This window comes from Monodon monoceros, unplaced genomic scaffold (genome assembly GCF_005190385.1).
Source record: "Monodon monoceros isolate NGI ecotype Baffin Bay Population unplaced genomic scaffold, NGI_Narwhal_1 Super_Scaffold_6, whole genome shotgun sequence".
Classification (NCBI taxonomy): domain Eukaryota; kingdom Metazoa; phylum Chordata; class Mammalia; order Artiodactyla; family Monodontidae; genus Monodon; species Monodon monoceros.
The window spans coordinates 29476876-29503174 of NW_021703783.1; the positions used below are offsets into that span (position 1 = coordinate 29476876).

General features: G+C 35.8%; 1 protein-coding gene across 3 annotated transcripts in view; it reads left to right on the top strand.

Moving 5' to 3' along the window:
- Nucleotides 1–26299, top strand: part of LRRK2 (leucine rich repeat kinase 2) — a 150624-nt gene that overhangs the window by 116803 nt on the left and 7522 nt on the right. For all 3 annotated transcript variants that reach the window (XM_029204420.1, XM_029204421.1, XM_029204422.1), the window contains 8 exons: nucleotides 94–284; nucleotides 5497–5657; nucleotides 14434–14604; nucleotides 15835–15935; nucleotides 19295–19489; nucleotides 20759–20952; nucleotides 22202–22274; nucleotides 24267–24451. In XM_029204420.1, coding sequence (XP_029060253.1) covers nucleotides 94–284; nucleotides 5497–5657; nucleotides 14434–14604; nucleotides 15835–15935; nucleotides 19295–19489; nucleotides 20759–20952; nucleotides 22202–22274; nucleotides 24267–24451 — 1271 coding nt within the window. The remainder of the gene's footprint in view (nucleotides 1–93; nucleotides 285–5496; nucleotides 5658–14433; nucleotides 14605–15834; nucleotides 15936–19294; nucleotides 19490–20758; nucleotides 20953–22201; nucleotides 22275–24266; nucleotides 24452–26299) is intronic.

A 26299-nucleotide genomic window follows, 5' to 3' on the forward strand; every position in this document is an offset into this window, starting at 1 on the left:
GAAAACTGTGCTCCAAGTGTTGATGGGCTTAAGGAAGGAGACACTTGGGTAAAAGCTGATTGTCTGACTCTGAAATGATTCTTGACTTTGCAGGAGCTGGTGGTGCTTTGCCACCTCCACCATCCCAGCTTAATATCTTTGCTGGCAGCTGGGGTTCGTCCTCGAATGTTGGTGATGGAGTTAGCCTCCAAGGGTTCCCTGGATCGCCTGCTTCAACAAGACAAAGCCAGTCTCACCAGAACACTGCAGCACAGGATCGCACTACATGTGGCTGATGGTCTGAGGTAATAGATTAAGTCATGCTGTTTTCTATTCAGGGCATGATGAGTGTGAGCCCAAAATTACTCTCAGACTTTGAGAAGAGTGCTTCCCTGTAACAATGTGTCCTGGTAATATTTCACAAACTATTTGGGTGTAAAACTACCATTTCCCTGATCAGATTTTACAATTTCGTAAAATAAGAGTAGGAAGAGCGTGCAGATCTCATAGCTAGCAGAATTACAGTTGGAACCCAGGAGGCCTTCTCCAGAGCCCATGATCTTAACCCTGTATTGACCTACCTTCCCTAAAAAAATATAGGTAAGGCTTCAAAGTATCAAGGAAAGTGTCAGTTATCATGGGTAATTCTAATGAGGAAAGATGAGGCCATATTTATGAAGGGGACTGGAGTGATTTGAGTTGGGTTGTCCTGTAAGACCATAGTGTGTCTCAGAGGTGCACTCAGCCCCGCGGCCAGATGGCATCCGGACAGAGCCTTGGAGGGTGGAAAGGCCATGGCCCTTGGAGACAGAGGGACTGTCCATACACTTGCTTTGATTTTATATCTCTGATTCTCTCTTTTTTGTAGTCTCTAAACTGTGCCTAATACTTAGTGAATAGTGTTTCGAGTTCTTCTGTAATAATTGAAGACATCCCAAGTCAAACTCTTGATTTCCCCCTTTTCCACTGCTCTCCATCTCCGGTCACCCAGTTGTGTCACCTTGGAATCATCCTTTAGTCCTTCCTTTCTCTCACAACCCACACCTCATCCTTCAGCAAATGTCTTTAGCAAACATATCTCAATGCAGCTCCTTCTCCTAACTTCTCTCCCTCCCAGCAGTGTCTAAGCAGCTGTCATCTCTTCTCGCCCAGCTGGTCTCCCTGCTTTCACCTTTGCCCCCCAGGTAACCTGCTTTTCACACAGTAGCCAGAGTGATCATTCTAACATGGAAGTTGGATCACATCTTTCTCCTGTTATCAACCCTCTCCCACCTCACTCTGGTCACTGTGCTCAGCCACTCGCCTCCCCGAGGCTTCTGGAATATGCCAGAGACTTTATACCAGCTATTCTCTTGGCCAGAATGTCGAACCTCCAGATATCCTCTTGGCTCACTTCTCATTTCATTCAGGTTTCTCCTCAGAGAGGGTGTCCCTGACTACCTTGTGTCTCTTTGGCACCTGTAGCACTTATCACTGCCGGGTATTCTTTATGTTTTTATTTTAAAGGTTTGTTTATTGTCTGTCTTTGCCACCAGAATCTAAGTGCTACGATAGCAAGGATTTTTCCTCTTGTTCACCGTTGTACCTCAGCACCTAGAACGGTGTGTTCTCATTACACATGTTGCCACTGGGGAGAGAGGGAGGAAGGAAGGAAGACAGTGCCTGGTGCATGGTAGCCACAAAGTGGATGCAAATTTCCTTCTCTTCCTTTCCTTCTTAAATAGTGTCTATTCCTTTTGAGCAGTATCCAAAAATGTAAATGGAATGGATGGTAAGGAGAACAAACACTGATCACAAACAAATAAAACTAAACTATTGATATATACGATATAACTATTAATACTGTATAGGGAATATAATAGGAGAATAAAATGAGTAGATTTCCTTTCCTGAAAGAGTCCAGAAGCTATTGAAAAACACAGATTATTATATGAAACAGGAATGCAAAGATTTGGATCTGGGTTGCTACATCTACTTTTGAACACCAGGGGGAACCTTGTACTAAATTAATCTAGATAAAGGGCAACTATGCCTTATGTATTTCAAAAGTTGTATTGGTCATTTTCCTTGATTAAACCTACTCCAGGTCCTGGTTTTTCCCTAAATCTTCCACATAATTCCCAAAGTGCTTATTTATAAAATGAATAATTGATTTTTTAAAAAATTCATCACTGTTTGAAAGACCTCATCTCTTGAAGACCTTACTTAAAATAACAAATCCAGCAGTTTCTGTTAAAGTAAATGAAATCTCATCATATTTTCCTATCATTTGCCTGATTTGTTCTCAGCATAATGCCAAGGGAGCTTTCTGGGTCTTGTGCTACAAGAGGCTAGTAGATTTCAGTAGCAATCGATCTTCTCCCAGCACTAAGTATATTTAAAAATCTCAGCATTAGGGTTTGTCTTCCCAAATATATTTTAGCACAGAGCTATAACTATGGAGGTAGAAAGAGACAATAAAGTCGCACGCCTCTGCAGTCCCTTAAATGATGGCACTGTTTAGAGTGACATACAGGAACTTTCTTCATGTTACATATTTTCTCTTTTGCAGTCTGGCCTTCAGCTATTAGTTTACAGCTCTAACTGTCTGCTGCTTTGAGTTCTTTATTATAATTCTCAACTACCTTTGAAGATATGGTCACCTATATTTCCCATAAGCTTCTGTGTTTCAGTATGTTCAAAACTGAATTTGCTTTCTCTTTTTCCTTCCACCATGAATCTGTTCTTTATCTTGTATCTCCCATTTGCCAACAAAGGTCTTCGTAGTCACATCCAGAGCAACCCCCTCTTCCACAAAAGTAAGTACTCATTTGTCCGCCAGGTCCTTGACTATTTTACATCATCTTTTTAATTGATTAATTTATTTTTATGCCACTACTGCTGACTTGGTCCGGTACCTCTGGGGAACTATCAGAACATTTCTGATATTATATTCTTCTAAAATAAAAATCTAATTATCCTTGAAATTTCCTGGCATTCCAAGTTATCTGCAGAATACATCTAAACTCCTTGGCCATAGCATCAAAACTCTTTATGTATCCTCTAGCCTGCCTCTCCAGCCTCCTCCCATTCCACTGCCCTCGTTCTAACCATGCTGAAGGGCTTGACTTCTCACTGACATCCATGTCTGTCTTTGCATTTGTCATTCCTGTCTTTTCAAAAAATTGTCTGCCTAGAGAACTCATTTTCCTCTAGAATTTGCTCACATACCATCTCCACAATGATGTCTGACTGCATCATGAAGAGTTGGTTTGGCTAACACGTGTTTCTTGAGTCTCCATGCAGGACTTTGTGCTGGCTGCTGAAGAAGGAAAGATAGGGATTATATTGCTCTTATCAAGGTTTAAAACTTATAGTCTAGTGGGAGAGTCTGCTTTGCTATCTGTACCTTTGTGCTTTTCTTCCTCTGGCTTCCCTAGCATTTGGTGCTCATCACATTTCTGCAACCTTGTTTGAGCACCTGTCTCTCCTAGATTGTGGCCCCTCAAGAGCAGGGAGACAAAGATGACATTATATCCCCCGTGACTGTCCCTCATAGATGCCCAATATATATTTGTTAAATGAATGAAGGCATTCTGTTTTTAGAGTAATTCTCTTTAGGATGAGATAAAGTTTACTTTAAGTTATACGAGTTTCTTAGCAACATTGAAGATAATCACAATTTAAAAATGACTAGTTGAGTTTAGACCAGTTTGTTTTAATAAAATATTTGACAATGCTTGCTGTCATGTAATACATAAATTATGGCTGAATTATTCTTAGTAAGACAAGATCTGTACTTGTTAATATTTCGAAAGCTATTCTGCTATTCTATTAAAAGCTATTAAAACTGCAGTTTTAAGATTAAATTCTATAACTGAACATTTTAACTAATCCAGATAATCTTTCTCTCCCACTGACATAATTTCAAATTAAGTTTAACTAATATTTTTTAACCTTTGGAAAGTATTCCGAGAGAGTCTGTATTCTATAAATATTCTGAAAGAGGCATGCATTATGAAGGATTTGGATGCCATTCAATTATGTATGACTTGGCTTTAACTTTTTTGTTCTTAATCTCCCAGCTTTTCTCTTCAGCAGGGCAAAGTAGCTAATGGCTTTTCAGTAAGCCCTTAGTAAATTTTTCTTTTAAGCCCATAACTTATTATTAAGGTCAACTTCATTAGTACATCTATCTTACTTTTCAACCAAAAATATGTTTACTGAAAGGAATAGGCCTAATGTCAAATGTCTTAACTACATCCTGGAAGAGAAAGAATCTTCTCCTGCATTAGTTGATGCCGTTAAATGATACATACACTCCCATCAATCAGTGGAAAGTTCAGGGTATTGCTGCCACTCTGCTCCTAATGCCCCTAGCAGTGATTGGTATTAGGTAATGGAGTAAATATTTATTGATATAATGTGAACCTAAACCAAAAGCCACAAACAATGGATTTAAATTTACCTCTATTAAGTTCTATGAAAAATTCTTTTCTCAAGGTAGGACATAATGTAGTTGTGAGATCATGTGCAGAGCTATGGCAAATTTAATGTCACAGGGCAGGGTAAACAGAGTGGGGGAAATCTGAATTTTGCGAGTGTGTAAGGAAAGGTAATAGAGTTACTTTAGTAGTTGGGGCAAAGTAATGGCTCTTCGGCCATGTTTCCAGAATGGACAAGACCTGGTTGAGATGAAAACTTTTTATTTTTTATATTAACTAGTTTTTATTCTTCACCTACAGTGAGTGTCCAGCTCTAGTTGCTGATGGTTGAATCGATCTGTTTCTAAAAGGAAAGACTTTAAAATTCCCCCATATCACCTTTCCCAAGACAATGTTTTACTCATTCCAACTCTTGGTCTAAAATGTTCTTTGATAATTTATAACAGAATTGGGTTTTAAAGTAAATTACATCTTCAAACGGTACAGTATTGATAGCTAGAAAAGTCTTTTATTTTGATTTATTACTATTGAAAAAGTAGAAAATATTTTCCAAAAACTTAGGAAATAGTTTAGTCAGAAAAAAATAAATATCAAAGGAGAGATGGAATAGAGAGAATTTTAAAAGCTAAGAAAAACTTCTCTGTGGTTTTAAGAAAATTAAAACTTAAATAAATGGGAGTTATAACAAAATACTATCAATTCTTATTTAACATATTTACATTTTAAACTAATTAAAATAGTCACATGGTATTGAGGGAATTCAGAATTCCTTTTAAGTAGTTTTTAAAGTATACAAAAGATAAGTCTTCAAAAATTGGTACTTTGCTTAAAGTGGTTGTGCCTTAAAGTTTAAGTCGCTTATCAGGATTGACATGTCTTTTTGTTTGTTTGTTTTAAAAGCATAAGCTTGCTCTGTAATATTGGACTTGTAGGTTTTGATTTCCTTCTGCAATATCTCTTAACTTTGAAGGTGAAACTTAGCACAGAATTTTTGATGCTTTGCGTAATAAACATATATATTTTTAAAAATAATGACAAAATTTATTATGGTATAATCACATTTTAATAAGGTTTCCTGTGCATTTCACGGCAGATACCTCCACTCAGCCATGATTATATACCGTGACTTGAAGCCCCACAACGTGTTGCTTTTCACCCTGTATCCCAATGCCGCCATCATTGCCAAGATTGCGGACTATGGGATTGCTCAGTACTGCTGTAGAATGGGGATAAAAACGTCAGAGGGCACACCAGGTGGGTGACAAGGTTTGTGTGATAATTCCCTCTTCAGAATGGATAACCACTGACTTCAGTTGTGAGTTCAGGAGAATCAAGAGAACACTGTAGCCTATCACACTGTGAACGATATTTGTTGTGACCAGTATGTGAATAATTGTGACCAGTACATTTGTGATTTTGATTATTATATCCTGTAGGGCAAAAAAATCAACTGATGTAATTTTCCAGTGTAAAAAACAAATTAAATAAATAGAGTATGTTTTATGTCAAGTTATATTTTTAAAAGTTGGACTTCTTAAAAATGTTTAAATACTCCAGAGGTGGTGAAAAGGAACCTCAAAGTTTTAATCTAGCTACTGATAACACTTACCTAAAAATGAGGCAAACCAAATTCAGGTTCACAAACCCTTTTTTGTAACTCTGAAACCCAAATAACTTTGAAGATCCAAAGTTTTTTTTTTATAACTGATTCGGTGGCAAAATCTGACCCGATTGAATTGATCCTTTAGGATCTTTATTTCTCATATTCACTGTGAATGTGTGTATGTTTCACAGCAGAAATATAAACATGTTTGTTTGAGTACAGGTTGTTGGCTCTGATCCCACTGAATTTTATGTAATTTGTTATATGCATTATTACTTTCTTAAATATGAAAAAGTATAAATTCCTAAATACTTCTAGCTCCAAGAGTTTCAGGTAGGGACTTTGGGACTGGAGTTCTTAGTTGCACTGTTCTTGATACAAGCATACTTTCTTATTCTTTTTAAAAAATTTTTTTAATTAAAAAAAATTTTTAATTTAATTTTATTGGAGTATAGTTGATTTACAGTGTTGTATTTCAGGTGTACAACCAAGTGATTCAGTTTTACATATACATAATTCATTCTTTTTTAGATTGTTTTCTCATAGAGTTTATCACAGAATATTGAGTAGAGTTCCCTCTGCTATACAGTAGGTCCTTGTTGGTTACCTTTCTTATATATAGTAGTGTGTGTATGTTCATTCCAAGTTCCTGATTTATCCCTCCCCACCACTTTCGCCTTTGGTAACCATAAGTTTGTTTTTGATATCTCTAAGTTTGTTTCTGTTTTGTAAATAAGTTCATTTGTATCATTTTTCTAAAAATTAGATCCCACATATGAGTGATATCATCTGAGATTTGTCTTTCTCTGTCTGACTTACTTCACTTAGTATGATAATCTCTAGGTCCACCGTGTTGCTGCAAATGGCATTATTTCATTTTTTATGGCTGAGTAATAGTCCATTGTATATACATACCACATCTTCTTTATCCATTCCTCTGTCGATGGACATTTAGGTTGATTCCATGTCTTGGCTATTGTAAACAGCGCTGCAGTGAACATTGGGGTGCACGTATCTTTTCAGATTATGGTTTTCTCAGGGTATATGCCCAGTAGTGAGACTTCTGGGTCATATGGTAGTTCTATTTTTAGTTTTTTAAGGAACCTCCATACTGTTCTCCATAGTGGCTGTACCAATTTACATCCCCACCAACAGTGTAGGAGGGTTCTGACTGGTACAGTAATTTAAACCTTCAAACATTGAACTTTGTTTTTCTTTCTTCATAATTTATAGGTTGTTAATGCTTCAATACTTAAAAGTACTGTAGAATCATGTTACTATGTAAAATGAGACATACCCATTTTGCGTACTGTTATATTTATGGTCTCCAGAAATCACAGGCATCATTTTCTTACCTTAGATTTTAATATTGCTTTTAAGTGTCATACCCAACTCTTTTTTTTTCATGCCTGCTGTAATACTCCTATTACTTTAACTGTAAACTGACTTTCTACCAGTGAAAATTCTATTTCCTTTGTTCTTGGGTTTTCATGATCTTATACTCAGACATGTTCTTTCCACATGGAGTTCTCCCTCCCTTTCTCAGCTCTCTTTCCTCTTCTAATAATAGATTCATCAGAATCTCAGCTTCCGATTAGTAAGAAACAGTCATAGGGCAAGTAATCTGTACAGACATCTTGTCTTTCAGATTTCAGTTTGCGTGGGAATAGAAAATTGAAGGGTTGACATCTGTTTAGTGGGGGGCAGCTCTAGCTCTGGAGAAATCTTACATGGTTAGTTATTTGTAAATAAAATTACAGGTGGCTTTACATCATCTTGATGATTGCAGCTCAGTTAAAACACATTCTTAAGACAGAAGAAAGTACTTTAGAGGATATCTGACTAGGCAAAATTGTCCCCTACCCTCTTCCCCTTTCCCCATTTTTGTCCTTAGATAAGCAAATGGCCCCAGCTTCCAATGCCTGGTTTTATTTTTGCTCCAAATACATATCATCTCTTTCATTTTACATGGCTATCTGTTGGAAGTAGAGTGTACATTCTCATAAACATTTCAAAGTATATTTTCTGGCTCAAGTGTCTCTGGGTTGTTCAATAATAATAAAATAATTATCTTTTCAGCACCTGCTGTGTCCCAGGCTCAGGGCCAGATACATTAGACACATGGTATCCTATCCTCATGCCAGGGCTGAAAGTTAGCTTTTATCTTCTCATCTATAAAATGAGGAAGCTGAGGCTCAGTGAGATTGTGTAACTTGCACAAAGTCATGCAGTAAGTGGCCAAGATAAAGCTCAGTCTAAATGACATTTGAATCCAGAGCTATTTGGCTTTAAGTCCTATACAGGCATACTTTATTTTATTGTACTTTGCTTTATTATGCTTCGCAGATGTTGTGTTTCTTACAAATTGCAGGTTTGTGGCAACCGTGCATGAAGCCAGTCTGTCAGAGCTGTTTTCTTCAACAGCCTTTGCTAACTTTGGGTCTCTGTGTCACATTTTGATTATTCTCACGATATTTCAAACTTCTTCATTATTATTATGTTTGTTATGGTGATCTGTGATCAGTGACATTACTATTGCAAAAAGATTGTGACTTGCTAACAGCTCAGATGATCGTTAGCAGTTTTTAACAATAAAGTATTTTTAAATGATTGTACATTATTTTTAGACATAGTGCTGTTGCACATTAATAGACTGCAGTATTGTAAACATAACTTTTATATGCACTGGGAAACCAAAAAATTTGTATGACTCACTTTATTGCAATACTTGCTTTATTGAGGTGATCTGGCACCAAACCTGCAATATCTCCAAGGTATGCCTGTAGTCGCTCTCCTGGATCACATGCAACTATGACATATACTTAAAGAGGTTTACTTAACCTTAGCTATTAAAAATCCAAATAAACAAAGCAAAATGACAGGGCCAGAAACCACAAATATTGTCACGTACAGGTTTGGAAGAATAATCTTAGAAGATGGGATTCCACCAGGCCTCTTAAACCCACCTAGAAATGGGCACATGACGGCATTCTTCTCTTGGAAGATCTGCTCATTACTGTCATGTCTCATGAAGGTGGGCCAGGCCACTCATCTGGGGCCTGCAATTCGTTCCCCCTCCCCCCAGCCACGTCACTGTGTTCGTGGAGAGGAAATCCTGCTGTTGAAGCCTTAACCCCCTACTTGGCAGTGGACTTCTCTGATCCTTGTAGATTGTGCTCCCTCAGTGGGCTGGGCCAGCCAGCAGTCAGCTCATTTCAACTCTGTTCAAACTCATGGCCCTTCATTTTATGTGTCTTCCTGGTTTGGGTCAAAACCTGTCTATAGTTCAATATCCAACTGATTTTTCATACCAAGCCAGATACTTGTTCCTGACCCCTTTTAATCTGCTGTATCAATGTGCAGTAACACAAGTATGGAGAAAGATCATGACAGGGAAACCCAGAGCCCGATTCTTTCTGTTCTGCCCACTTTTCCCCCAGGCTGCTTAATACATGGTAAGCATTTTTCCTTGCTATATCTTGGACCTTCTCTTTATCTCTACTGTATTTATTATTGTTAAGAGCACTTCTAATCACCTCAGCCCTAAACTCAAATTAAAAATTTTAAATAACAGTAATTGTCACCACTGCTGCCACCATCACCAAACTTTTCCTTCCCCAGAGCAATTATGTTTGAGAAGAAAATCATTCCCTCTCATATGATTTTAGTTCTCTCCTTGTCTTTTCCTTTTTAATGGATCTTCCTGTTAATGTTATACTTAGAAACTTTATGAGAAACAAAATATAAGGTTTAACTTGGAAATTTTAGAGAAACAAAAGACCATGTGTTTGTTATTGTTAAACTTTTGTGAATTTTTATACTAACTCTTACTGTGGTGCATTAACACCATGTGTGCATGTGAGTGTGGGTTCATTACTGTTGTCTCAGGGAATATGGCAATGGGAGCAAACCTTTCGTGGCACGAACAGAGTGCTTGTCTCATGCTTAGCCCTTTGCATAGGTTGATTATCTCATTTAACCCTCATGACCCTCTGACATGAGTCCTATTATTATTCCTGGTTTACAGATAGGGAAACTAAATAAAGCTTAGGGACCATTAAAAATGTCTATAGGGTCACATAAGACACAAACCCAACCTTCCTGAGAACACAACCCCTGGCCAGGTACCATCATAGCTGGAGCGCAAAGGTAGAAACAATTTGGTTATTGGCAAGTACCACAGCACCGTGTCTGTCTACGTTTTCAAAGGTAAATATGGGATGGAAACTTTCAACTTCAAATAATTTGGAGAGATTCAACTTTAACTCAGTCAAATGGGTATGTATGTATTATATCCTGTTAGTAGCAACGGTTAATTCTGGGTCTTATGACAGTTACACTGTTGACTGAGATGGATGCTGACTGAAAGCTTTCACCCCGCCAACATCCACAGAAATACAACAGTCTTTGGGTAAACAAAAATGTTATTCTCTGGTTATACCTATCATCTGATAGAAATTATGAGACATGCTCTACTCAGACTTTTTGGAAAGTAAAAAAGAAAGTATATGTTTCTGTGTACTTTGTGATATATAGTCAGACCTAATTTATAAATTTCTCATGTTTTTGATCTATGGATCTTTTAAATGCAGACTTCTCTGGAAAAGTATCTCTTAATATAGTTTTTAGACAAATGCATCATATTTTCCCAATTATTTTAACATTGTGACTTGTAATAATTCTCTAAGGGAAAGGTATTCTTATTTTTTATTCATTTATTCATGCATCTGGCAATAATTTATTGAATGTTTACCAAATATCAAACTGGTGTCACTACTTAATAGCTGTGTGGTGCTCAAGATTCACTTTCTGGGGCTCACTTTTCATTTCTGTAAATTGTGACGAGAAAAATAATGCCTACCTCAAAGAGTTGTTTAAAGGTAAAATGAGGTAACCCATGTAAGTAACATAGAGAAGAGCTGGCATGTTGCAGTTGTGCCAAGTATGTTAGCTGTTTTAGTGGTGAACTTGGAGAATGGGCATTAATAAATGTAAATTTTCGTCTCCAGAAGCACACATTTTGCCAGGAGAAACAGGGCTGTAAACAATAATCATAAAGCATTGTATTAGTTTCAACAGGAGATCTAGTTCAAGGTACAGTGATAGTGCAAGGCGCAAGTGGTTAACTGAGCTATGGGTCGTCAGGACTTCCTTCATAGAGGAGGTGACTCTGGAATGACATCTTAAAGGAGAAGTTTGAGGTTTGAGTAAATAAATAAGTGGGAGGAGACATTTCAGGCAAAACGCACTAAGGTAGAAAATGACTTGTCTCATTCCGATAACTGCAAGAAGTTCCATGCGGTCTAAGTGACAGATGGAGGATGGAGGATTCTTTGGTTATGTTTTTCAATTCTGGCTGTATATTAGATAACATGTAGGGCTTAAGGGATATATCCCCTAGGGTTGCGTCCTTTACAGTTGTATTTTAGTAGGTGTGGAGCAGGGGCTCTCAATGTGGCCACATGTTTGAAGCTACTGGAGGACTTTCAAATGTACAGGTAGTAGGACCCCATGCCCAGGATTCTGATTTAAATAGTTTGGGTGGAGCCCAGACATTGAGGTTATTTAAATGATCCCCAGGTGATTCCCATCTCTTCATCATATAAATAGTGTCATTGCCTCTATAAATCAGTTATAAGATGGGCAGCTCAAATTGTGGTATTGTCTCACATTGGGGAAAATGTTATTTGCAGAAAAACTTTTAACAAGATGATTAGCATTTACTCTAGATTTTGAGAGTATTAGCCTGTGATATAAGCAAAAAGTTATGGGAGTAAATATGAATAGCATTTAGACTTATGTTCAGATAAAAAGAGCAAATGTCTGTTTTAAATTAATCTTTCTCAATGGTGCACATTCTAGGCACCGCAGTGGATTCTGGAGATAGATATATATGACCTAATGATTATTGGCTGTCTAGATTCTGTTAAACTTGGGCTATGAAGTCAGAGTGTCTTAGTTTGAATCCTTGCTCTACCACTTACTAGCCAGGGCTGGAGAAATTACCTAATTCCTTTCCTTGGTTAAACAGTAGTACCTAATAATAGTATCTGTTGTAGGGGATTGTTGTGAAAATCAGATGAAAAATTCATGTAAAGTGTTTAGCACAATGCCTGGCACATTCCTTAGCTGTCTTTTCTTTCCTGGACTCTCTGCTCTGTCTTCTTTTTTTTTTGCGGTATGCGGGCCTCTCACTGTTGTGGCCTCTCCCGTTGCGGAGCACAGGCTCTGGACGCACAGGCCCAGCGGCCATGGCTCACGGGCCCAGCCGCCCCGCGGCATGTGGGATCTTCCCGGACCGGGGCACGAACCCGTGTCCCCTGCATCGGCAGGTGGACTCTCAACCACTGCGCCACCAGGGAAGCCCTCTGCTCTGTCTTCTTAACACAGGGGGCCCCCTTCTTAACACAGAAGGCTCTGTTTTCCTTCCCTTTCCCTGTCCTCTGAAGGGCACTCAGAAAACTCATCTTGTTTGTTTGCTCTCTCTGAGATCACTGTCTTGTGTTCCTGGTGTCCAGAGTTTCATACATGTTGTCTAGTTATTTCATTGTTTTATGCAGAATGGTAAGTCTAGTCCCTGTTATTCTATCTTACCTAGAAGTAGAAGTGATACATGTTTAAATAAATGACTTATTTGAACAGCCTAATACAACAACGTACGTTTAGGATTTTAGTTAGTACTTAACATTTGTAGTCTTTGAGGGGCATCAGTGCTAAAGAGGGTATCCGTGTAGTACAGTAGCATGGTCCATAACCACCATAGATCATTCACAGTATTAGATCAGGTGACAACACTGTCCTTTTGTAAACAGGCTGGAAATGTTTCTATTTCTAGCCTTCCAGTGACAAGTAACATTAAAAGTGTTCATTTTCATCCCAAATTAAATTCAGTGGTGAATACATTGAGTAGCTTGAAATGTTATTCTTCCTGTTACTACTATGGTGACCAGTATACTGAAAAATAAGGCAAAAATTTTTGAAGAAATTGCAGTTACTTTTCCAGGGAAGTCCTCAGTGATAAGGATACATGTAGAGTAGCTTGGAGGATCTTATGGTTTAGATTGATTTAACATTTAACATTGATTTAACATTTAACTAAATGTTATGTTGGTAGCTTAGGTCTTGATGCCCTCAGTCCCCCTCCCCTCCCCATTTTGGTTGAAATACTCCATGATGTTTTAAATTAAGATTTGATTTGCAAAACATAAGGTTGTGAGTTGAAAGCAGCAAATGCTATTGAGCAGGTCAAAAGATGTGTTTCTAATAAATTAGTGGAAATAACACTCCGGCAACAAAGAGATATATCTAGATTTAATGTGCTTGAGTGTTTTATATACATACTGTATTGTAAATTCTGCGTCTTTGTTTTCTTTTTCTACTTAATATTTCAGGGACATCTTTCTGTGTCATATATCAGTTTTAACAGTTACATAATATTTCAGTAATTTACTTAACCACATCTTGATATATATTTAATTTTTTCGAACTTTTTGATACATTGAAAGGCTTTAATTAATAGACTTGTAAATTAAAAATTTCCCATTTATGAAACTAATTTTTAAACATTAAATTTCTAAAAATCATATTGCTGGGTAGGCATATTTTGAATTTTGAAATACTAATTACCTTCTAGAAAGGTTTATCAATTAAAATTCCCTCAAAACTTGAATTAGAGCACCTATTTCCCATTCTGGGTTTGTTATTGTTTTTAATCTTCATGAAGTTAATAGTCAAAAAGTGATAATTTAATGTGTTTATTTTTCAAATATTTATATATAGAACATAGTTGGTTTTCCTTAGATTGTTGACTATTACAGGTAATGTTGAAATTACTTTTTTTTCCCTGAAGTGATTAAAAATGATTTATCTCTATTGCAAAATGAAAGGTTTTATTTTTATTTCAGAGAATTTCAGGCATGAACTTACACCTGAGAGAGAGGGCTTTTATTCATTTTATTCGAGGTTTTCTTTTTAGTGTTCAGTTGGGTTCAAGGAGCAGAGTCACAATTCTTGGAATGATAAGGCCATTAGCATTGCAGCCAGGTTAAAGTGACTTGGAGTGAAGTCTACAAATCTCCCTCATGTCTCCTCCTCTGTTTGAAACACTGCTCTGGGAATAGTTATTATTAAGAATGATGTAGACTTTCCCCCCCTCTTAGGCTTTATTTATTTAAGTATGAAATATCACTTAATAATTTATTATTGAATGTTTATCCTTATTATTCTTGAAGATGGACCTTGGGGTGAAATGTCCTGGGACAGGGCTGTTAATTGACTTGATTAAGATGTCTTCTTATAGAGATGATGTGGCCTGTTTAGAACTCATCTTCCTGTCTCTTCATCAGCACATATGCCTAAGTATATACCTCCCTGGATGTATAAGTTCTGGGGTTGGGCATATTTATTAATATGTCTGTTTACTTTCAGGGTTTCGTGCACCTGAAGTTGCCAGAGGAAATGTTATTTATAACCAACAGGCTGATGTTTATTCATTTGGTTTGCTACTCTATGATATTTTGACAACTGGAGGTAGAATAGCAGAGGGTTTGAAGTTCCCAAACGAGTTTGATGAATTGGCAATACAAGGAAAATTACCTGGTAAGTTTTATTTTATCTACAATAAAGATTATTATTATTTTTTAATAGTAGCAGCTTCATTTCCAAGTTATTTAATTGTAGTTGTATAGTAATTCATTTCACAGCTGAAAACTTTTTTAGTGCATGAATATTCTTAAATTCTGTGACATATTAATAAAATCATATGAGAAAGATAGAAGTTATAGGGCTTCTTTTTAATATTCCAAATATTGATATATTTGGTATTATATTTAGAAGAATACTCAGAGAAGGAAATACTATTAGAATTCCAGGTTTAGTGACTTTTCTTCTTGTAAGGAGTTACTAAGTGTCCATTAGCTTGGGGTATTTTCATTTTCTTGGAGTGAAGTAATTTCTCTGCAGGAATGGAAGCTTGAATTATTTACAATAATAATTTTTAGTAGTAAATATTAGTAAGAATTAGTAAATGAGTATTTAATGAGATCAAATCTCATTTTGAATGGTTGCCTCATGCTTTAAAGAAATTCTAGGGCTTTGTCATTCATTCCTTAACTCTTCAGTTCTCATTCTAAAGTATTCTTTTAAATATATTTAGTTGTTTCTCATATTTTCTGCTTTTCTTTTCATTTAAGAAAAGTTTTGAGTGTATACTATGTTCCATCTGCAGGGAATACAGCTTTAACTATCTCCTTCTGGGGGACCTTTAAAGATTCCCAACAGAAGGAAATCTATTATTACTCGACTAAACTTTGTGCACAATCTAGGTCGTCTCCCTCATTTTATCAGTTAGCTTTCCAGTGAAAGTTTTCAGGTCTGTATTCTATACCAATCAGAAAAATGGCATACCTCTTATAAGAAAAACAAATGTGCACAAAGTGACTGTGGGGGTAACATTGGATTAAATGGATTAAATGCCTGTCTACATTGAATATTAAAATAAAAAGAATTTGCAAAGAAGTCTATTATATGAACAAAAGTGTTTTCAAAGTCTATTTGAAATGAAGGTATGAAAGGAAAATCTATTTTTATTCAATTGGTATTTGTGTCTCTTTATACTGTAAAAATTAAGAACTCATTCTTGATGTCTCTAGTGGAGACAGTTAACAAAATTAGCTTTAAGAGTGATAAGTAGATTCATGCTATATATGGGATTATAGAGATCAATGGTTCCTTTGCAATGTCTGGACCTCTCATACACATTGAGAAGAAATAAAATAATTGTTCTGATTTGTCCAGTGTTTAAGCGTGATATGTTTTTTAATGTTTTAGATCCAGTTAAAGAATATGGTTGTGCCCCATGGCCTATGGTTGAGAAGTTAATCAAAAAATGTTTGAAAGAAAATCCTCAGGAAAGACCTACTTCTGCCCAGGTATTTGTGTAGTCAAAATTTATCAGTATTTTGTTCAGAACATCAAAAAATATATATGTAATATTCAAATATATATACTCAAACATATAAACACACAATTTAAAACAGTTATAAAGCAAAACTCCTCTATCCCGTCACTACCCCAGGCACAAAATAAAGGGCCAACACCCCAGAAACGCACATATGCCTCTTTCTGATTGCATCACCCTCTTTTCCCTATATGTAGCCAGTCTCCTGACTTTCATGATAATCATTGTTTATTTTTCTTTTTATGATTTTACTACCCAGTTTATAATTTATTTAAAATGGAATCATAGTCACGTGCTGTTCTGAGTTTTTTCAGTTGTTCTCCCAACATTATTTTGTAAGCTTCATTCATGTTGTTGAACATAGCTATTGATTACTTTCCCTACTATTCCATTCCATTGTTTGAATGCACAACAATGTATTTACCCGTGATCATATCAGTGGGTATTGGTATTGTTTCTAGTTTTTTGCTATTATAAATAGTGCTGTTATGAGTGTGGTCATACATGTCGCCTAGTGCAAATTGTATCAGAATTGCTTTGTGGTATCTAACCAGGAGTTGAATTGCAGAATCATGGGATATGGGAATATCTAAATCATTTCTTGAAGAAGTTGTACCAGCTTAACAGTTCCATCACCTGTATATTAGGGTAGCTGTTTTTTTTAATATATTCTCCCTAAACGTTGGAGTATCTGACTTCTTAATTTTTTCCAAATAGATTCAGTCTTGTGTATTGATTTACATTTTCCTAATTACTAATAAAGATGAGCATCTCTTTATATATTCATTGGTCACATATATGTTTCCTCTTCTGGAAAATGCCTGTTCATTATTTAGCCATTTTTCTATTGAGTTGTTTTCGTAAAAATAAAATTTAAAAAGCGCTTCTTTATACATTGTATACTAAAACTTTGTTGGTTATATATGTTGCAAATTTCTTTTCCCAATTCATGGTTTGCATTTTTATTTCCTAAAGGGTGCCTTTTGATTAACAGATTTTCTTAATTTTAATAGAGATAAATTTAACAATACTTCTTTTTATCGTTATTAATTTTAGGGTCCTGTTTTAAAAGGTCCTTATCTCTCTCAGAGTCACAAAAATATTTACCTATGGTTTCTTCAAAATGTTTAAAAGTTTTGTTCTTAATAGTTAAGTTCTGAATCCATCAGGAAATGACATTTTTATCTAGATCCAATTTCCTTTTTTCCATACGGGTAACCAATTTTTCCAGCTTCATCTATGAAATTGTTTCTTCCTTTGTCTTCTACTGATCTTTTTATTTTCCATTTCCATTCTGTAATATACACTCAAAGATAAACACACACACATTCTCTTCCATTGGTCAATTTACCTGTTCTTCCTCCGGTACAATCCTGTCTTAATTCCTGAAGCTTTATAATAGTCTCTTTCCCCCCTTATTTTTATCCTTCAGGAATGCTTTAGCTGTTCTTCAGTCTAGTTTTTCCATATAAAATTTTAAATCACTTTGTCAACTTTTATGAAAAATTCTATTGTGCTTTGGATTAGACTTGCATTGAATCTGTAGACAATATCCTTATGATATATTGTCTCTCTATTCTTGAATATGGGTTATCTCTGTATTTAGGTCTTCTTAAGTGTCTTTCAATAAAGTTTTATAATTTTGCATATAGGTCTTGCACATCTTTTTCTGGATTATCTTGCTATAAATTGCTTTACACTCAATTCCTGGCTTGAGATGTTTTTGAATCACCCAGGTGATGAGAATCTGGTCTACAAATCTTGAGAGCAAGCTTATTAATTAATAAACAGTTTCTCAGGGTTCTTTTGCTCTCTCCCCCTGTGTCTGTAAAGTCCCAACGCAACTTTTCTTATAAACCAGTGAGAGTGGGAGTGTGGAGTGGCTTTATATCTGGTTCTCATTTATTCTAAATATGCAGTCCTTTTGGGATCCCAGTTTTATGGGAACAAGACCATTAACTACATTCTCCACTTTGGACAGGCCATAGGTTTAACTCTTTCCCACTGGCCTCACAAGGCACTAAAAACCGCACATCAATTTTGCTTCAATAGACAAATGCCTAAAGGGAAAATTGGGCTTCAGGGTTCATCTGACCTCTCTGGATTCTGTCTTTCATTAATATTTTGGCCTGAAAATTCTATATGGTGTTGTCAGATCTTTAATGTTTTTAAGAGATTAAAAAATAATTTCTTCTGCATTTTAAGTTGTATTCAGCTGGAAGTTTTGTCCAAATAACCTCTTCCACCATATTATTGGAAACAGAACTCTTACTATGTTTTAAATGAAACAGATTTTAATAGATCAAAATAAGAGCTGTTTTTATGTTGTGGACTCTCAATTTTGTATAATAATTCAGTGAAAAATTTTTGTTCAATTTTAAATTTCCTACTCAGAAATAGCTGAGGACATGTATACACTGCCTTTATCAAACATCATATAATCATCTTGACTAGTTGCCTTACTGGCTTTTTAATTTTGGTTGCCACCAGTGTTAATTACACAGACTTTAAAAAAAAAATTATCAAAGCAAAATTTTCCAGAGCTTAATTATTATTTTACTTTTTCTTCTTTTAATTTTCAATTATACTTCACCTGTATTTTACAGATTACATAACAATCTTGAGGGTTTTTTTTTAGCACATGACAGTTTTCAGAAACTTTCACATACCTGTTTAGTCTTTAAAATACAGTGTGTACTAGGCAAGGTGGGTAAACTCATCACCTTTATCAGATGAGTCACTGGGAGAAATGGAGCTGTCTTGGAGCCTCGTGAGTGGCAGGTAAGTGGCTGTGACACGGGGCTCTAATTCCATTTTCCTGACCCCTGGTTCTGTTTCCTTACACTGGCTCTCTGCCGTCTCTTTAGTTCGTTAGTGCTTGAAGGAAAAATATAAAAACAGAATCTAGAGGTGATTTGTGAGTTTTGTTACCAAAATCAAAATGTCTTTTCCCTTCAACTGGTAGAAGGTGTATTCTATTGTGGGCCCTTCAACATGATGCGTCTCTGCGGTATGAAACTGAATGAAGAATAGTTCCTGACTCTGCTAAATTTCTGTTCATTTGGCACTTTTGAGATTTTCTTTTCAAGTTACAAAACATACCATATGTACAAAAGTGCATATATCATGCATAGTTTAAAAATAAGTATTATCTTAATATCTATAGTTTGATTGTTAATCTTATTGCTCTGAATGTGTCACAGTTTAAATAACAGATTTAGGTTTAGTGCTGTAACATTTAATACTACATTATGCATAATGATATGATCTTTCAAGAGGGCATGTGTTAACCTGATGTGTGTTATTTTGTTAATTTTTAAACTTTCTCAGGTCTTTGACATTTTGAATTCAGCTGAGTTAATCTGTCTGATGAGGCGTATATCAATACCTAAAAACTTTACTGTTGAATGCATGGTTGCTATGAATCATAACAGCAAGAATGCAAGCATTTGGCTGGGCTGTGGGCACACTGACAAAGGACAGCTCTCCTTTCTTGACTTAAATACAGAAAGATACACTTCTGCGGTAAGTCCAAATACCATTTAAATTAGTGAAACTCCAGAGAACTCACTTTGCAAATTATTTTAAAGCATGAACCAATTGAAAATTACTTAGGGGTACTCAGTGTGCAGGTGCGAAGCGTCCAGCTGGGGCCGGGGGAGGACTTGAAGAACCGGCATTTGGTTTTGGACACAGCTATCTGGGTTCAACCACTGGGCAGAACCTTTTGTCAGGGGCCCAGCCAAGTACCAGGCCCGTGAGATTCCTGAGGGTGTCCATGACTTTCAAGTGGACTGCAGTGACTGGTTCTTTAAAAAAAAAAAAAAAAAAAAGTTACTTGCGAGGAAATAAAATAAGAGGTAATATAGGAGTGTTATTAAATTAGCTTCCTGTTAAAACAAGTGTATTCACATGAAATGAAGTAGTGTATGTTTTATTTTAAAATCACAGTATATGTGTGTCTTAGGTCAGGAATGCTAGAAACACAGCCTGAAACAGAGAATCTTATATGAGTGATTCAAGGAGAGAGAAACTTTTAAGGAGGTATGGGAAGCCACATAGATCAGGGGAAGAAGCTTAGCAAAAATGTAGTGTCTGAGGAAGTCTAGCCTCAGTCTTTACCCACAAGAAACTCTGGAATGTGAATAACGGCACAGATTTATCCCTTCACCAGGCAAGGGGTCCAGTATTTCATTCCCACTTATCAGTCAGTCATCAGCTGCAATTTGCCCAAGGGTGGGGGTGGCATAAGCTCCCAACCATTTCTTAACAAGCCAGCTCCCATGGGCTGAAGGTAGTGAAGGGTGCAGCTCTGAGCTCTTAGTAGCCAACACTCAGAGCAGCCGGGGGTGGGTGATAGAGGAGATCTGTGCATGGCTTCCGCAAGATGGATCAATAAATTATATTGGGAAATATAAGGTAAATTTCTAGACTTAAAAAAACCTTATATTTTGACTGTTGCCTTGAAAGAAATGTTGTACCTAAACATTATTCTTAAGGTTGAACAATCCTCTTATATTACTTTGATGGAGTGGGAAATGACACTAAGAAATAATTTTCAATTTTTAAATTTTAGTTTCAGGTGCATTCTAGGCAGGGTTTTTTTTTTTTTTTTTCTGCCAGTTAACTCATTTATTGTTGAAAGTTAAATAAAATTGACATTGTTTTAAAAATGAAAACCAAGAAAGTAAAAAGAGTTAAGTATGTGGATTACATAATATTTTCATTCTATGTAAGTTCTAGTCGCTTAAGCTAGAACCAAGTCCTTTAGAGCATGTTTTCTTTTCTTAACAGGAAGTTACTGATAGTAGAATATTGTGCCTAGCCTTGGTGCATCTTCCTGTTGAAAAGGAAAGCTGGATTGTATCTGGAACACAGTCTGGCATGCTCCTCGTCATCAATACTGAAGATGAGAGAAAGAGGCACACTCTTGAAAAGATGACTGATTCTGTTACTTGCTTGTATTGCAATTCCTTTTCCAAGCAAAGGTAAGGTAGTGATTTTGACCATTGGGGGAAAATTACATATCTTTTAGATGACTTAATTGTGTGCAAAATTGTTACAGTATCAAGAAAGGTTGCTCATTTTTAACATTTTTCCATTGGTTGCATATATTAAAGGGAACTATAGGAGGCCACGAAGATATTTGCATTTTTCTGTATACAGATCAAGCTGAGACAGTTAAAAAATAGGTCAGTCATTTCTTCAGGCTTCCAGCCTTGCTCCTGGTTTTATCTCAACTATGGCTCTAACTCTTCACCACTCAGCACATCAGTTCATTTTTGTAGGGCCTCTTCAAAAATGAGCTCTCATTCATTCTTACTTTGAATACATGTATATCAATAAACTGTTAATGCCAGTCTAAAGCATATCATTTAACTAACTACCAAATTGGAAAAAAACTTCAGTAGATGAATTCAGAAGTTGTCAATAGTGAAATGGCTTAACCATTATCAGTCGAAAGGATTTTATCTCAGGAATTTATCGAAATGGCAGAATTTCAGGTGTAACAGGTTAGTTGCTGTAATATTTGGGGCAGTATGATTTCCAGGAGCCATTTAGATTATGCACCATATACTTCTCTGGTTTAAGTCAGTACTGGAAAATAAAAAGTATTAGAAAAATGTGAAGTCCAAGTTTTTGGTGGCTAAAATATAAACTCCACTGGCAATTTTGGAGTTGAAATTATTTGGATACTGTCAAATAAAAATTTCATCAGATGAAGTCAAATAGGCAAGGAAGACTTTATATTTAAGATTATTGCAATAGAGGAGAGGGATTGGACTCAGCTCTGCTGAAATAAAAGGTGGGAGTTTTTTTAAACCCTGTAGTGAGCTAGTGGAAAAGTACTGGAGGACATTGGGGGAGGGGGAGGGTCAGTGTGATTAGGTTATCTGTGTTTGCTGATCGTTGCTTATTGAAGTAGGCTCCTACCCTCCCACAAAGAATGGGAGAAGGGGTACCATCCTTCCTGATGACATTTCAGAGAGGGCACCCAGATCCTTGAGAAAAGACATTCTTGAGTTGTAAAACTTGAAGAAGCTCTACATCTTAAATGGGCAGAGAAAGAAGTTGCAATGTAAGTTTTCTCAAGTAAATGCTCTAAGGAAAAGGAGGTAGAGGCCAATAATCAGGAAGAAACCTATCTAAAGTTTAGTTAAGGTAAGTGGGATGTTAAGACCACCTTGGTCAATATAAGCATTATTTTTGTAACAATTTTGACATTTTTTCTTTTAGCAAGCAAAAGAATTTCCTTTTAGTGGGAACTGCTGATGGCAACTTAGCAATTTTTGAAGATAAAACAGTTAAGGTAAATGTTGAATGCATTCTGCATCAAAATTTAAGTTCTTTGTTTTATGTTTACTCATCACCACCTTCCTTCTAACTGATTATAAACTCCCTGAGATTCTGGATCATATATTCTGCTTTTTACCTTTCTATTGCTTCAGGAAGTGTTGAACACAGTACATTCTCTATAAGTACTTACTGATTAACTGTATATTTTATATGAATGAACCGAGGATGAATTGATAAATGAGATCTGCTTTATAAGGTTAGGGATGGAAATAATTCCATTTTTATATAAGTGAATTAGATAATTTCTTAATTGTGGAAAAAACAGGGGAAACAAGTTTTAAGTCTGGCTTGCTACCAACCTGTTCTTTCTTTTTTTTAACATATTTATTGGAGTATAATTGCTTTACAGTGGTGTGTTAGTTTCTGCTGTATAACAAAGTGAGTCAGCTATATGTATACATACATCCCCATATCTCCTCCCTCTTGCGGCTCCCTCCCTCCCACCCTCCCTATCCCACCCCTCTAGGTGGACACAAAGCACTGAGCTGATCTCCCTGTGCTATGCAGCTGCTTCCCACTAGCTATCTGTTTTACATTTGGTAGTGTATATATGTCAGTGCCACTCTCTCACTTCGTCCCAGCTTACCCTTCTCCCTCCCCGTGTCCTCAAGTCCATTCTCTATGTCTGTGTCTTTATTCCTGTCCTGCCCCTAGGTTCTTCAGAACCATTTTTTTTTTTTAGACTCCATATATATGTGTTAGCATACAGTATTTATTTTTTTCTTTCTGACTTACTTCACTCTGTATGACAGACTCTAGGTCTATCCACCTCATTACAAACAGCTCAATTTCATTTCTTTTTATGGCTGAGTAATATTCCATTGTATATATTTGCCACATCTTTATCCATTCATCCGATGATGGACACTTAGGTTGTTTCTATCTCCGGGCTATTGTAAATAGAGCTGCAATGAACATTTTGGTACATGACTCTTTTTGAATTCTGGTTTTCTCAGGGTATATGCCCAGTAGTGGGATTGCTGGGTCGTATGGTAGTTCTATTTTTAGTTTTTTAAGGAACCTCCATACTGTTCTCCATAGTGGCTGTATCAATTTACATTCCCACCAACAGTGCAGAAGGGTTCCCTTTTCTCCACACCCTCTCCAGCATTTACTGTTTGTAGATTTTTTTGACGATGGCTATTCTGACCAGTGTGAGGTGATATCTTATTGTAGTTTTGATTTGCATTTCTCTAATGATTAGTAATGTTCAGCGTCCTTTCATGTGTTTGTTGGCAATCTTCTTTGGAGAAATGTCCATTTAGGTCTTCTGCCCATTTTTGGATTGGGTTGTTTGTTTTTTTGATACTGAGCTGCATGAGCTGCTTGTATATTTTGAAGATTAATCCTTTGTCAGTTGCTTCATTTGCAAATATTTTCTCCCATTCTAAGGGTTGTCTTTTCATTCTTGTTTATGGTTTCCTTTGCTGTGCAAAAGCCTTTAAGTTTCATTAGGTCCCATTTGTTTACTTTTGTTTTTATTTCCATTTCTCTAGGTGGTTAACCTGTTCTTTAACCTTGAAGAAATCATGTGACTTTCTGTTATTAAGATTCACATTTATCATTAAAGAATTAATTTCTCCATCCATCATTCATCTGTGGTTCTATCTAGTCATTCAACATCCTACCCATTCATACTCTTTGCTATCAAAAAAGCTTATTATCTAATGAGAGACAAAGACGTAATTATAGTATAATCCCTAGGTTACTTCCTGTACAATTTTTGCATGGAGAAGTGAAGAGATTGGTTATAAGAATAACACATTGAATACCATTTGAATTAAATCCTGTTTTTATAAGTCCTTTGAAAAATGTATCCTGAATTTTTATTTTAATACCTCTAACCATTTAAGATGGGAAAGTAGTTTTTAGAAAGCTGAAATTTTACACTGTTTCATTCTGTGGCTACTCAATTTACTGAATGTGTTTTCTCTTTTTGGCAAAGTGTAAAGGAGCTGCTCCTTTGAAGACACTCAATATAGGAAATGTCAGCACTCCACTGATGTGTTTGAGTGAATCCATGAATTCAACCGAGAAAAACATTACGTGGGGAGGATGTGGTACAAAAGTTTTCTCATTTTCTGATGATTTCACCATTCAGAAACTGATTGAGACCAGGACAAATCAGCTGTAAGTTATTCTTATCTGTGCAACTCATTTACCATATGTTTCATTTTTATTCTTTATAATCAAGTCAGTAATGCTATTGATAATCCCAAAGATCTTTCAAAATGCGTACTTTATTTTTCTATTGTAAATTTAAATATTCATTATAGAACTTAGAAAGCAGAGGAACATTAAAAAATCACTGAGTCTAATCACATTTGGGATAAAATATGAAAACTCATAGTAATTTTAGTAGTATCTATCAATCTAATTTTTTTTATTTTCATTATCTCTGTATCAAATTAAACATGGAATTTGAGAGGCAGCAACTCATTATTTTACTAAAGATATGGATTTAACACATGTATTTTGTATAATTTTCTTTGTTCTTCCTTTTTTATTGAGGTATAGTTGATTTACAATATTATGTAAGTTCCAGGGGTACAACATAGTGATTCACAATTTTTAAAGTTTATATTCCATTTATAGTTATAAACTATTGGCTATATTCCCTGTGTTGTACTATATATCGTTATAGCTTATTTATTTTATACATAATAGTTTGTACCTCTTAATCCCCTAACATTATCTTGGCCCTCCCCCCCTTCCCTATCCCAACTGGTAAACACTAGTTTGTTCTCTGTACCTGTGAGTCTGTTTCTATTTTGTTATATTCACTAGTTTGTTTTATTTTTTAGATTCTATGTAGAAGTGATATCAAACAGTATTTGTTTTTCTTTTACTTATTTCACTTATCATAATAACCTCTAAGTCCATCCATGTTGTTGCAAATGGCAAAATTTCATTCTTTTTTATAGCTGGGTATTATTCTATTTTATATGTATATATACCACATCTCCTTTATCCATTCATCTGTTGATGGACACTTAGGTTGCTTCCATATCTTGGCTATTGTAAATAATGCTACTATGAATATTAGGGTGTGTGTATCTTTTCAAATTAGTGTTTTCATTTTTTTGGATAAATACCCAGGAGTGGAATTGCTGGGGCATATGGTAGTTCTATTTTTAGTTTTTTGAGAAACCTCCATACTGTTTCCCACAGTGGCTGCACCAATTTACATTCTCACCAACAGTGTATGAGGTTTCCCTTTTCTCCACATTCTTGCCAATATTTATTATTTGTGGTCTTTTTGATGAGAGCCATTCTGACAGGTGTGAGGTGATATCTCACTGTGGTTTTAATTTGTATTTCTCTGATGATTAATGATGTTGAGCATCTTTTCATGTGCCTGCAGACCATCTGTATGCCTTCTTTGGAAAAACGTCTGTTCAGGTCTTCTGCCCATTTTTTAATTGGGTTTTTTGTTTTTTCTGATGTTGAGTTATAGGAGCTGTCTATATATTATGGATATTAACCCCTTATCAATCGTATCATTTGCAAATATCTTCTTCCATTCAGTAGGTTTTCTTTTCATTTTGTTGATGGTTTCCTTTGCTGTGCAAAAGCTATTAAGTTTGCTTAGGTCCCATTGTTTATTTTTGCTGTTATTTTCTTTGCTTTAGGAGACAGATCCCCCCCAAAAATTTTGTTACAATTTAAACCAAAGAGTGCTCAGCCTATGTTTTCTTCTAAGAGTTTCATGGTACCTAATCTTACATTTAAGTCTTTAATCCACTTTGAGTTTATTTTTGTATATGCTGTTAGAGAATCTTCTATATTTCATTCTTTTCCATGTAGCTGTTTTTCCTGTTTTTCCAGCACCACTTATTGAAGACACTGTCTTTTCTCCATTGTGCATTCTTGCCTTCTTTGTTGTAGATTAATTGAACATAAGTGGGTGGGTTTATTTCTGGTCTCTTATATTCCATTGATGTATGTGTTTGTTTTTGTGCCAGTACCATACTGTTT